General features: G+C 41.8%; 1 protein-coding gene across 6 annotated transcripts in view; it reads left to right on the forward strand.

Annotated features, from left to right (window-relative positions):
* GTF2I (general transcription factor IIi) overlaps positions 1 to 14887 on the forward strand; it is a 1956122-nt gene that overhangs the window by 168251 nt on the left and 1772984 nt on the right. For 4 of the 6 annotated variants that reach the window (XM_044054149.1, XM_044054150.1, XM_044054148.1 and 1 more), the window contains exon 3: positions 6760 to 6863. The exons of the other annotated variants lie outside the window; for them this stretch is intronic. In XM_044054149.1, the coding sequence (XP_043910084.1) occupies positions 6760 to 6863 (104 nt within the window). The remainder of the gene's footprint in view (positions 1 to 6759; positions 6864 to 14887) is intronic. 6 annotated transcript variants of the gene reach the window in all.

A 14887-nucleotide genomic window follows, 5' to 3' on the forward strand; every position in this document is an offset into this window, starting at 1 on the left:
CAGATGCATCAGATTATGCCTGGGGAGCACACATGGCAGGAAAATGTATTCAGGGCACATGGTCCTCAAGCCAAATGCATCTACATATCAATCAAAAAGAGATGCTAGCTGTTCAGAATGCCCTGACAGCTTTCAAGGATCTACTCCATCCAGGACAACTACTGATAAGGACGGACAATACTACAGTCATATGGTACATAAACAAGCAGGGAGGCACACATTCCTACCCTCTCTGCAGACAAGCCATGACTTTATGGGACACAGCATTGACTTATCAAGTACACCTGCAAGCACAATTCCTGCCAGGAAAGAACAATACTCTGGCAGATGAACTAAGCAGAAACATCATGGATCCCCATGAGCGGAAACTGTATCCACAAGTCTTCAGCATGATAACAAAGGAATGGGGATGCCCAGACATAGATCTATTTGCCTCCCCTCACAACTGTCAACTACAGGAATTCTGCACAAGGACTTATCACAAGCAAGCATGGAAAGTGGATGCTCTGTCATTCAGCTGGAAAAGTCTTAACAGTATATGCCTTTCCTCCTCTGCCTCTCCTCCCCAAGGTACTCCTAAAGGTCAGACAAGAGAAGCCAAGAATGATTCTGATTGCCCCAGACTGGCCATGCCAGCACTGGTACCCAATCCTAAAAAGTTTGTCTCAAGGCCCAGCCTGGACATTGCCTCTAATTCCTCACTTACTGACCCAGTGAAACAATCCGATTCTGCACAACCAACTCAGGACCCTAAATCTGGCAGCATGTCGGGTAATGTAACCATTCAAAGCACACCTCTCTCTAAAGCAGTGATGGATGTTATTTTGGAGGCCAGGAGGCCCAGTACCAGAAAATCTTATGCAGAAAAATGGAAAAGATTGTGTGCTTAGAACCAGGCACAAGGAATTGACATATCTGTACCAAATATTCCTCAGATTTTACAATACCTAACTGAGATGCTGGACAAAGGCCTGTCCTTTTCATCAGTTAAAATTCATGCCTCTGCCATTTCAGCTCATTACAATACGGAACCTCCTATTTTTCCCATCCTTTGCTAAGGCAGTACCTCAGAGGGGCCAAAAACATAAGACCTCCAAGCAGAGCCCCAATACGTGCATGGGACCTCAATTATGTCTTGGAAAAACTCACACTGCTGCCTTTTGATCCTGCCAATACAGCTGATATAAAGTTTTTATCTTGGAAAACAGCTCTGCTCCTAGCAATAACCTCTGCAAGACGAGTTTGAGTTGCAGGCACTCATGGGTGTGGAACCTTTCATCATTTTCCATCCAGACAGGGTTTCTCTAAGGACGAACCCAACATTTATGCCTAAGGTAGTGTCCAGTGTGGCCCTTAACCAAACCATTAATTTGCCTACCTTTTATCCAAACCCACAAAATAAGGGTGAGAGACTTCTGCATTCCTTGGACATACACAGACAACTATGCTTCTACTTGGACAGAGCTAAAGCTTTCAGAAAAACTGAGCAACTTTTAGTGGCATATGCTGCAGGATCTCAAGGAAAGCCCATCTCAAAACAGACTATTTCAAATTGGATAGGCCACTGCATTTGTTTCTGCTACTCACAACATGGCAAATCAGTGGCCAAGGGCATTAGGCCTCATTCTACCAGGGCAGCAGCCACGTCAGCAGCCTTTCTCAGAGGAGTACCAACCAAAGACATTTTAGAGGCTGCAACTTGGAGTTCAGTGCACACTTTTACAAAGCACTACCATTTACCTCTCTACTCTAAATCCAGAGCAGGCTTCGCCACTGCAGTTCTGCAAGGCCTTATAGCCTCTCCTAATCCTATTTAGGCCCAGCCACCCAACCTCAGCTTTAGGATTCAACCCAAGAGTAATGACTGCAACAGTGAACACGATGAACATAGTACAGTTGTGTACCTACTATAAATGTAGATGTTAGTGTATTCACTGTTGCAGTCCAGGTTACCCACCCACCATCACCCTTTTCTTTGCTGGGACTTGCCTATACTTCTCTATCTTATACAACCTATGTGGTGTATTTGCTTGTAGATGAAGGAAATGTTTATTTTACTACATGCATAATTGGCATAATTTTTTAGCCTACCATTTTGGGGGCACCTGACATCTAGGGCAAGAAAAACTGAAGAAAATGGCGTCGGCTGCATCTTTTATACCCATGGCGCACTGACATCAGGAAAGAGGCGACAGCAACCGTCACCGGACCTAGACTTTGGAATTCAGGCCGACTGCGGGTAGCCTGCCAGCAGGATAACCCAAGAGTAATGACTGCAACAGTGAATACACTCGAACATCTACATTTATGGTAGGTACACAACTGTACTTTCTGTACCAGCTTCAGATCCTTTATCTGCCCTCCCTGTCCCAGCATCTCCTCACTAGTATCTCTCTACACCCTTCCCAGGAATCTGTAAAGCACAGACCAAAACGTGCTTCAAATCTATTGACCTAAAAGTAAAATGGGACAAAACCTTTATAGCTACTCCCCTGCCATCTCTTTATTGGAACAAACTTCCTTTGGATATCAGATGTATTAAGCAACCAAAATAATACAAAACTGCTACCAAAATCTGTCTAAAAAGCACCTGGACCTGCCACTGTACACGCCCTCCTTAACTGTCTATCTCACCTCTTTCAGCTGTCTGCTACCTTTCTTAACAACTGCAGCTGTGAATCCTACTTGTTACTTGCTTAGACTAACTGTGCTGTCTACTCCAATATGCTTATACTATGTTCCTCCATAGCTACTGTATTCTTGATTAGCGAATATACATTTGTATGTAACCATGGTATTCTTTTCATTATTACATGTAAATTTGCAAAGTAGGTACTAACTTTAATACTGTATTGTACTTCTCACATGTTAATAATGGAGCTTTTCTTTCCGGGCCTCCACTGAAAAAGGGCAACAGCTCAGATGGACTATCCTGATCAACAAAAGTCAAAAAACTTGAGTGCTTATTGGTAGCTATGTTACTAGACAGTTGATATCATGACCTTCCTTTTAATTTGGAAATGTTACCTTGAAAGTAGTGGTGATTTACTTAAAGGTTTCAACTTCGAACAGATTGGTATTATGCACTTCTTGATGCTTTTGTCCCACAGTGTGTCATAATGTGCCATCAACGACTGGTCCTGTAAGTTTTCCCTTAAGCACTGTATATGCAATCCTGGACCAGTCTTTAATCTAGTGATTTTATTTATTTATTTTAGGTCTATGTGTCTGCTGCTCATCTTTAGCTGTGTGGGTGTGGTGACCCCCTCCAGTTTCTTCAATATACGTTTCCAGAGTGACCCTCTGGGAGGAAGGAGACTGGGAAGCATCTCCAGTGGGAAGTAGAACTGTTCAATCTCCCCCGGGTAGGGTTGTCTTGGCAGTGTGGGAAAGGGGATGTGATTTAAGAAAAGTCTCTGATAGAGGAGGGTCCAGATCATTTGCACCGCTAGAGTTGCTGTTTACAAGAACGAATTTCTAAGTACAATAACATACCAGCTGAGGAGGTCAAGACTCAGTAAGATGAGTTGCTAACACTGCAGCATTTTTCAGGATAGCGCATCTGTTAAGCTGTTCTAGTTATTTAGCAACACTTTTTCAAAACATTACATATTGAGTGGTACAGTGTAGAGGCACTGCATGATTTACTTATGCAGTTCCATAAGGAATGGTGTGGGCAAGTCACTCTTTGGAACTTGTACGACTGCAATGCTTTGTAACTTGCACCGTGTGTGTGTGTGTGTGTGTGTGTGTGTGTGTGTGTGTCTTGTGTGTCTTATATGTTTAACTCTCCTTCAGCAATGATTCTTTTGCTGTACACAGATTGTGTGATAACTTTCCCCTAATAGTACATACATAGCTAATAGGTCATTAACACAGAATAATCTTCCTCCCCCGATTGTGCGGCTTTGAGGTGTATTAGCCATACAGAGATTGTATATATTTTGCCCACCTCTTTTTATTTGCAATTTTAGATAGGTTATGCTTTGTGTATGATTTAAGTATATTTTTTTATTGGCAACAAAAATAGATTTAATGAAACAAGCTGTGCAATCCACATGTGTGGTACTGTTCTGTTATTCACCGGGGGCTGGCCAGTTCTTTAATGTAATTTGTCACATTCTGAATTTTAGAATTGGTCACAGCCCAATACCAGTGATTACAGCTTTCTTTTTGTACTTCATTACCAACCTTTTTATTCACGCAAACAGAAACTTAGGATACATTTTCACCCACATCATTATATGACTTAGTTTTTCCACTGTCAAATGAGACTGTTTAAAATTTTTTGAGCCGATGTTTCAGAAATTTTCCTTTTATTTACATGTGCAGCCTACACATTACTTTACACAAAATATGGTTCCAGTGCTGCATCATAGTTGTCTCAGACCTGTACCCCCCACACACACACACACACACACACAGTTAGACATTCTTGTGGATGAATAAGAATTCTATATCTGGTTTTAAATTCTACCTTCCGTCTAGTATCAACCCTCATCTCAAAATAATTGAGAAGTGTTGTATTCATTCTGCATTTATTTGGACTGCGTCCATAACAATCATTGATTTAGTGTACATGTTACATTTACCCTGATTTATTGTTTGTTTCCATCTGTTTCAAATTATTTGTCCAAGATGCTTCCGATTTTCACTCTTACTAAATTTTTTTGAGAATAACATAACCCAATCAGGGCTTTACAGTACTTTGGTTCATCCATTACTAATCCCCATGTTATGTAGTGCAATTCCAGAATTAATATTAAATTGTCATTCACTGGGGTTTTTGACAGGTTCTGAAGATGTTCTGTAATTTTTTTTTTTTACATTATTTACTGGTTCAAAATACACGTTCTGAATCACTTTTCTCTTTTTGAGCTGCATCGCAAACACCTGTAGTCTACGTATGGAAACCTCTTATATGATCTCTCAGGTGTGTCAAAAAATAAATATGAAGATATTTCCAAGGAAAGATTCAAAATCTTCTGGATTAAGATTCAAAATCTGGATTTGTTGATGAGTTGGGCTTGATACAACTTGTGCTGTTCTCTGATAATGTGACTGTTTAGCTTTCTCTCCCGCTCTTCCTTCAAATTATGCTCTTGTTTGTTTAATAAAGCCTACTTACTAGTCCTTGTTTAGAAAGGAGTATTATGTTGTGCTCTTGCAAGCTATTTAAAGTCACATGACTGTTGTATAACTCATGATTGCTTTTATAGCCTGGTACAGATAAATGCAGTTGCATGTCTGTGGAAGAACATTTAGGTTTTCATTTATGGGCATATGGCGTTGCATCAAATGCACATCTGACAGGATCTCAGTGTACTGACCCAAAGCATTAAATCCCAATCCATTTAAAGTTAGAGATACAAAAGAAGCATGAACCCCATACTGTTGTATGCTTAATAGTACTAAATCTTAGATTATACAGCAATGGGGCCCAGAAGAAACACCCTCGCCCCACTATACTGTGATCTCCCAAATTACACAAAGCAATGAACCATGCTCTTGGTATGTTAAAAAGAAAATGTTTCTCCATGTTGGAGACTACATAATTCCCCACCCTCACCACCTTAAATGTAATAGCTGTGTGAATGGACTGCACAACAGTGGAGAAAGGATGAAATTCTCATCTCCGCTGGACCGTGATCTCCAGAAATTCAGATGCATGTTTTCACAAAACTGTGATTCTTGTACAAAAGATGCATAATCCTTACTTTAAAGAAATCTGTAATCGACAAACCATAGGGAACCCATATATGCATGCATCTCACTTACACATTTTGCAATGCACATCTTTTTGTGTTTCCATTGGTCGGCCGCAAGAACATTTATTGGTGTACTCTCTCTATTCTGCACCCAAAAAAAGAGCAGCAAAAAGCAGGTGTTGCTTGATTTTATAATCATGCTAACCTCTAATGGCAATGGCTCAGTAGTGAAACCGAGAATGCTAGGAGGTTCGCATCTTCTAAGAAGAAATGACCAAAGATTGGCTTTGAGTTTGCAGAGTATGCTAGGGGATGTGTGTCTCTGTGAAAATGTCCAGTTGAAGATTGATGCTCACCTGTGGCAGATTGTGTGTGTGTGTGTGTGTGTGTGTGTGTGTGTGTGTGTGTGTGTGTGTGTGTGTGTGTGTGTGTGTGTATATATATTCATTCATATATATATATATATATATATATATATATATATATATATATATATATATATATATAAATATAAAATGTATATGTGTAGCTATATGTCTGCGTGTGTCTATATAATCTTGCAACACTGATCTGATTTTTACATCTGGTTCCATGATAACATATTCTGTAACTGTGTGTTCAGTATACTGACTGCTGTTTGCTGTACCCTGATGTTTGAATAGTTCTGCAGGATAAATTACTTAAGTTGCCTCTTGAAGAGGTCTAATCAAACATCAAACAATGATTTTTTTTCTTTTTTTAAATGGTGAAGCTCTCCTTGGGTAAAATTTTGAGATGAATTTCATATACGTTTTACAGAAACACTTATCCATTAGACTTGCATAGCGAATTAGTTTGCCAGAGGTGTACGGTGCAGCTGTGTACAGAAAATAGTTTGGCATGACCTTAACTACCTTTTGTTAAGATCAGTGAAGTCAAGATTAAATACAAAGATGATGTAGATGGTATAGGACCAGGGCTCTACTGGCTGAGTTGCTGCACACTGTTATAGTTGGGGAATGGAATTTGTACTGTTCCCTGTTTAACTGTAGCTGCATGTATTTTGTTTCAGAGGCAATGGAGCAATTAGGGATGATGTCCCTGTCAACCCAGGAGGATCCATCTTCTGAGAATCGAATGGTTATGTCATTCCTTGTGTCTGCACTTGAGTCAATGGTAAGTTATTAAGCTGAGGTCTGTGCTAGAAGACTGGGGTGCAGATTAAATGGGGTGCATAACACTGAGATGCAGGTTTCTGGCAAGGTTACACATCTGGTACTGTGGAAGCTCGCACTCTTTGCATAACTGTGCCTCTTGAACGGCAGTATTTGCAATTTAAAAGATTAGTGGCTGGTCAGTAATATCTAGATGGATGTTCCAGACAAACTGTGGTTAAATGCACTGATCTGATATCCGTTTTTATTCATTCCTCAACCAATGAGACTTGGATCCGACCCTCGGATCTTATGTGACCATTTTACTGGCTCACAGCCGCCAACATTTTTGGAGCTCCTTCCTGTCCATAAGTCCAATCTCCCTCAGATCTTACTTGCTGTTTTCTCGCATAGAAGTGGTCACCTTGGCTGTTGAGCTACGAATAAGATAAGTGGGAATTTATTCCTTTTCATTACCTTTCAACTTTTTGTTTGGTGAAATGTAACTGTTTTAGTTTCTATTGTATTACTATTATGCCATACCATTTCCTACCCCTTTTACATGCTAGTGTAATGTTGTGATTGCCATAGCTGGTATTTTCCCCCCTCTTTTCCTTTACATTCTGTTAATTCTTTAGGCACCATAGTTTGTATTTTCCATCATTGATATTTTTCCCCCTCTTTTCCTTTACATTCGGTAGTAATTCTTTAGGCACCATAGTTTGTATTTTCTTCTCCCTTTAATATTTTTTTTTTTTTTTAGCAGAAAAGGAAAACCAAACTTTTTTTTAATCTGTAGTTTGTGGTACTTGTGTGCTGTTTGGTTTGGTGATTGTGTTGCTGTCTTTCCTGTTAATATGTCTCAAAAAGGTTTTAAAAAGTGTGATCAATGTGGGCACAGAATGCCGCTTTCGGGTGCCCATAAATTATGTGTACTGCTTGGGTTCTGCTCATTTGCACCAAGAATGTTCAGTATGTGCTGGCTTTATCCTGGACCAAGAATGTTTGGTATGTTTTGTTCAACCCCAGAGCTCTTACAGAGAGGCAGAACAAACTCTTTAAGGGTCTTCTGTCTACTCCCTTTGCTACTGCTATTGCTGGAGTTAAGTCATCTTCATCCAAACTTAAGAGATCCAGATCCTCGGACTCAGTGGCTTCCACTTCGTCAGAGCTAAGGAAGAAAAAACACAAGCTGGATCCGACTGATTCTGGGACCTGACCTTCTTCCGATCCAATTAAGTTGGTGGCTGCTGCTCCTTTGGATCGGTCTGAGTTCTTCGGGTCAGATGGTTTTGGATCCAAAGGCCTCTGCCTCGTACTGTCTACTCTTGAAGTGTAAACCCAGTGCCCTTTATGCTGCCCTTGCCTTTATTTATTTATTTATTTTTAAAGCAGCACTCTTAAGTCACCATCAGTGTACTCGACTCCCTCCTCCAGAAGTGTCACAGTAGAGGATGTGGTGAGGATGATGAGATTCTTCATGGAGAATTTTTAGAAGGGAGTTGTCGCTATTCCTACCACCTCAGATCAGGAACCATGTCCTTTAACTATCCCACCATGTGTGGTCATCCTCTGACCCAACCTGTGGTTTCACAGTCCATGGCTCTGAGTGCTGTAGGTACATCTGCATCAGATCTGAAGAAATGGTGGTTTTTGGATCAGACTACTACTGAGTGTGCTGACTCCGATGTCTTAGGATCTGGCTGAGTCTCAGAGCTGAAGCTTCCAGTTCAGATCTAGGGGGATGGAATGAACTCTGAGGTTTTTGGAGCAGTCTTTTACTCTTGGAGCCTCTGCTTTTGACAACTTGGATCTGGCTTTAGCCTCAGGTGTTTGGAGGTAGTGGGTCAGAAACTCCTTTGCCTTCCTTCTCTCTGGAGTGGTCAGCCTTCGAGGTCATGAAGAGGGTGTTCTTACCTTCAAAAGAGCAGGTGGAAAGGTGGGCTCTTCCTCCTCAGATCCAACCCTGACTTTTCATCTAACTGTGCCCCTTGATCCTCATTACTCTACTTCAGTGGAACAGGTGTCCTGAAGCTTCCAGTCTACCCGCCAAGTATCGTTATTTTTTCCGACACTTCTCCATAACACCCCACCAAAGAAGTCCTTGGAAGTAAACGTGTAAGAGGAAGCACTTGGACCCCCCCCCCAGGAGTATGTTACTGAGGATAATGACTTCTTCGATGAGGGAGAAGGGGTCTCCCAAGTCACCACCCAATGATGTTTCCTTTAGAGATATTTTTGATTCTAAGGCAGAAAGGTGGCTGGTCTGCCCAGAAACCAGACTGCTATGGAGTCTGTGCTTCTACAAGCCTTTGGGACTGGCCCATCTAACTCCTGGGTCACTGTTTCTACTGATGAACTTATCAACCTGAGGTTTTGGCAGGAGTGGAAGAAGCTTGATATGACGATCAAGCAGATTCCCAAAAGACCTGATAGGATTCTGGCTCCACCAGTCAAGAGAGACCATTAGAGCAAGGATGTATCAGTTGATGCTGTGGTCATGGTGGCAGCTACAAAGAAGGAACTCGTAGAACATAGTTCCTCTGTCCACCCCACAACAGGGAGTGTAGGGCATTAGACAGATTTGGGAAGCGAGCGTATATTTCAGCAAAATTTGCCATCTGATTGCTGAACTATTTGGCATACTTCACAAGGTTGCAAAGGCACTTAATCAAGGAGTTTTCCAATTCTTTGGCAGGGGCCATTACTGGAGAGGCAGTCTTCTGTGGCCTCGCTGTTGGTTTCCCTTCAATCATTAATTCATCCATGAGGCTCGTCTTGCATGCTCCAGAAGGTGCCTCAAGGGCTATGGGTTCAGGCATTTCCATCAGGAAGCATTCCTGGAGTCACTTGTGTGATTTTTGCAGAGCCTTAAGGCTTCTTTTGACTGTTTCTTCTTGTTTGGCCCTACAGTGAAATACACACTGTCCAGGTATGAGAAGGACGGGAAGATCCTGTCTGCAGTGGCCGTGTTTTTTGACCCCTCAATGGACCTTTTCTAGGAGCCAAAGGAGAAGTTGTAAGATGTGACTCAAGAAATCGCAGGGTCCTTTTCAGGACATGCATGGAGGTAGCTCCCTCAGAAACAGTAGGGAGCGATAATGGCAGAAGATGTCCCTGTGGCAGAAGAGGCCCGCAAAACGGGTTGAGGGATTCTTTTTCTGACAGACCCTTACAACGCTCCTGAATGGAGGCCTGATTGCCGCCTTCTGGTGGCAGTCTGGGTTCTCTTATCCCTGCATCAGGAAGCCTGACAAAGTTTAAAAAAAGATTCATGGGTGCAGAGTATTGTTTCAAGAGGTTATATTATTCCCTTTTCTCTCCCGCTCCATATATAGAAAAATTTGAGATGTTCCACCCAGTCGGCGGGAGGTAGCAGCAGTAGAAATGCAAAAGCTGCTATAAAGTCATCCAAGAAGTCCCCCCAGACCAGATAGAGTCCGGAACTTACTCAAGATTCTTTTTAGAGCCAAAGAAAACAGGGGACTGGAGATCAATTTTTGGATCTCAGCGTGTTAAACAAAGCAGTTTGACACACCAAGTTCTGGATGATTACTGTTTAGTTCATTTTGCCCTTTCTGAGCAAGGATGACTGTATGTGCTTGAATAGTACGCATCCTGAAGTTCTGTCACATAAAGATGAACAGACAATCCAGAAGGTACTTGCGCTTCCTGCAGGGAGCCAGTCGTTATCAGTTCAGAGCACAGCCCTTTGCTCTCACCACAGCCCCCAGGGTGTTCACAAAGTGCATGGCAGTGGTAGCAGCTCACATGAGATTGCAAGGATTCCGGGTGTTTCCGTATTTGAACAACTGGCTCATCACTTGCCCGACCAGGCATCAACTGGTACAAGCGAGAGACCATGTATTTTAAACTTGTTCACATCTTGGCATACTGGTTAGTTACAGCAAGTTACAGTTACAACCCTCTCACTCTGGAGTTCATAGGGGCTATATCTGACATGGGGTTGATGACATCTCTTCCCATGTTGAAGCTGCAGACAATAAAATCTCAGGTCAGGAAATTTATCTGCAGTACCAGGATTTCAGCACTGTTGGTTCTTCAGTCATTGGGGTGAATGTCAGTAGCAATAATCCTTCTGCCCTTGGCAAGATATCTCATGAAGGTTCTGCAATGGATTTTTAGGCACAATGGTTAATGATCTCTCAGCCCATATCTGTAAAAATAAGGATTTCTCAGGTTTGCAAGTGATACCTTTCCTGGTGGATGCAGTTATGGTAGCCTTTACAAGGTCATCCCTTAGGCCTCCCTCAACCCAAGGCTATAGTGACCACGGATGCTTCCCACAATTGGGTGGAGGGACATTTCCTGGGCAAGATAATCCAAGGCACTTGGTCTTCCAAAGAGGCCAAGTTGCGTATAAATGTTCTGGAGATGAGAGCAGTGCTGTTGGCATTGTAGGCATTCCAAGACGCTTTTCCTCTGAGAAACTATTGTGATTCAAATGGACAACATGTTAATGGTTGGCTACACCAACAAACAAGAAGGAACGAAGTCCCTACCCCCTGTGTCAAGAAGCCCTAATAGTGCATCAGTGGGCGATCACTTAAAAAACGCTTTCTGATTGCAATGTACATTCTGGGAAGTCCAGCTTGACAGCAGACAAATTGACCAGGTCCATTCTACTTACTCATCAGTTGTCCCTCAACAACAGAGTGTCAGACATGATCTTCCGGCAGTGGGCCCAGCTTTGCTGTGATCTCTTTGCATCTCCCTTGAACAAGTGCAGCAGCTTTTTTGCCCTGATCCTTCCAGTTGGGGAGTCACAGAGGGAGACGCTGCTCCAGGATTGGTCCTCCGGTCTTCTGTACGCTTATTTCCCCAACTCCTCTGATCCCCAAATTCCTTCAGAAAGCAGTTTGGTTGAAGAGCAGAGGCATTCTCATTACCCCTTGTTGGCCTCTACAAATTTGGTTCTCCTCCATGTGGCCTTACCTCTTGCATGCTCCTTGGATTCTGGATCCAATTCTGGACTTACTGTCTCATCCAACAGGCCTGGTTCACCCGGACTGTCAAAATCTCAAACTGACTGCATGGTTTCTCCAATTCTGTTAGGAGAGGAAAGCATGGGCTGCCTGGCTGCTATCTGTTCTGTTCCCCTGTCATCACACATACCTCTCCATGAGGAAGCTCTACAGAAGTAAGAGGAGGAAGTTTGCATATTGGGCATAGCAAAGTCAGGAAGACCCCTTTTTAGCTCGGATTCACTCTATTCTTGAATTTTTGGCAAAACTGTTCAGTGGGGGTGCTAATGCATCTACTGTCAAAGTTCACATCACTGCCATTTCTAATTTTAATGTGAGGTTTCAAAATTTGTCTAGCTTCTTCTAAACTGTGTTAAGCCTTTTTGAAGGCCACACTGCTTCTCAGGCCCAGTTATAAAGATCCCATTTCGCTATGGGATTTGAACCTGGTATTGCAGGCCTTAACACGGTTTCTCTTTGAACCAACAGCTAGATGTGATTTGACATTTTTCACATGAAAGACCATCTTTTTAGTTGGTATTATGTCTGTCGGAAGAATCTCAGTGTTACAGCCCTTGTCTTCCAAACCTCCATACTTGATGTTTCACAAGGGAAGTGTCTCCTTTACCAGTGCCTCTTTTCGGCCCAAGGTGGTGTCATAATCCAACATTAATCAGGCCATTCACCTACTGTATTTTTCCCGAACTTCACAACTAAGCAAGAATACTTGTTACATGTACTGGACGATCATAGACAATTGCATTTCTTCTTGCACCGAATAGAAGAGATTAGAAAGTCTGACCAGCTTTTCCTTTTGCCTTTAATAATCTGGGGAAACCAGTTGCTAAAATAACTTTATGTAAATGGCTAACCAATTCAATTTCTTGTAAATGAAAGAAATGCAAACTTCCCTTGCTAGAACCATTAAAGGCTTAGTCAACCAGGTCTGTGGCTACTTCCACAGTATTTCAGTCCGGAGCATCCATGGACAAAATCTGTGCAGCTGCTCCTTGGTCCATTCCTCATACCTTTTATCATTCATTACAAATTGGACATAGTCTTGAGGGGAAGAGAAGCCTTTGGCATGATCGTACTCTGGGAATATCCTTCATTAGAGTCCACCCAAGGACTTGGGTAGCTCGGAACTCTGTCCCATTGGTTGAAAAATGAATGAAAATTGACAACTTTAGGTAAAGAAGTTATGTACTCGCCATAATGCTCCATCTGTGTTGTCAATTTTTATTCTAGCTCAACCTCCCCCACACACATATCCAGCCCCCTGCCTTTTTCTAATTGACTTCTGGTGGAGTGAGTGTTACAGGGCACCTCCGGTCCCTTATGTAGAACTCCAGTTATGGCAATGGTTTATAGTGTTTTTTTTTTTCCCCATTTTCTTTATTTCTCAAGCTGTGGTAGGATCTGAGGGAGGTTGGTCTTAGAGCATTATGGGTAGAAAAGGAGCTTAAGAGTTTTTTGGCAGCGGCGAGTTAGTAGAACAGGTGAGTCTGATCAGAGTCCCATTGATTGAGGAAGAATGAAAATGGACAAAACAGATGGAACATTATGATGAGTACATAACTTCTTTTTTTGGGAGGATTTGGATAAAAGAATAAGAAGCTAAAGGATGTAGCAGAAGATGTTAAACATGCACAGGAGGTCAGGGTGGGGGATGACTAGAGATATTGGGGCGGAACAAGAGCAGTGCTTGATCTCCATCTGGTGATAATGGTAGCTTGTAGTCATGATGGGATAGTATGGAGTCCAGAACTTCCATTATAAATTGAGTGTTGTGTTTTTCTTTTTTTAATCAGTATTTGGGAGAGAAGATGCTACAAGCTCAGTAGGTTACCTAACAGAAATGCAGTAAAACTAGGCATTGGCCCAGTAAAACACTTACTCAAGTTTAAATTTGGGGAGGAGTGACAGAGGGGTGGAAATGGCACTCAGAGAGAGAGACGGAGAAAGTAAAATGTTAAAATTACTGCACAAGACTGTATTTATCTCACTTACAACTGATTTGAATGGAAGGATATGTTTTGCTCACAACATACTAAGGAAAATGTACAAGAAAGAATTCCAAACTGAAATATAGAAGCAGTCAATGTGACAGAACTTGGGAAAAAGTAGCAGTAATATGAAAACTGTTTTTAAAAGTATAGCCACAGTGATACTGTTAAACAGCTTTTGGTTGTAATTGAGTGCGTTTTCATTTTCTGCCCATAGTTTCCCTGTAAGTTTAGTAAGCAGATGTTCCTTGCTGGTCGGAAAATTTTCCTTTCTCTAGACATGTCACACATCAAGACCTCATGCAGACCAGATTTTATGGACTTTTTTTTTTTTGCCAAACTGAATGTTGTCAATATTCCAAAGCATTGTCTGTAGTCTGCCTGAGCCCAGGCAGTCTTTCCTTGGAGAGGATGTTTGAAGGAGTGCACTAGATTGGAACATCTTTTTTATTTGTTATTGGTCAACTCTGTATTATGTGCCCCTCTGGTATGAGGGCAGTATCCCACTCACCCTGGTGTGTGTGTATAATATAATGTAAAATATACATATAGAAGCGCACACACCAATGTAATATAAACGTTTTATACGTATATATTAAAAATAAATGGGCCTTGCTATCTGTATGTGTTTGTAGGTCTGTATATATCAATTTATGTAAATGATTTTATGAGTAATAATAGGTTTACATTGAAAACCTTGAAACTGCATTGGTCGACTGCCATGTGATTCAGTGGCAGTTTTCAAGTTGGCAGAATGTCAAACCAAAATGTATGGACTACACTACTGCGAACGGGTAGTGTAGTTAGAGTATTTGGGTTCGACATTGTGCAGGGGGGATCATGGTTCAGTAAGAAACGGGGAATTTGCCCATTTCCTCACTGTAGTGCGATCTCGTAGTTGGTATATTTAATGTGCAGGGGGTGTGGGTTGCAGGGGAATAGTAGAATTAACATAGCATTGACTGGAGAGTGTAACAGTATGTTAATGTGCATAGCAGGAGGTGAGTGATGTCACCTCCTGCTATGTCATTTACATTAAACTATGGATGTCTATA

Source organism: Protopterus annectens, chromosome 13.part0 (assembly GCF_019279795.1).
Source record: "Protopterus annectens isolate FY-2018-M chromosome 13.part0, PAN1.0, whole genome shotgun sequence".
In the NCBI taxonomy this organism is placed as follows: Eukaryota; Metazoa; Chordata; order Ceratodontiformes; family Protopteridae; genus Protopterus; species Protopterus annectens.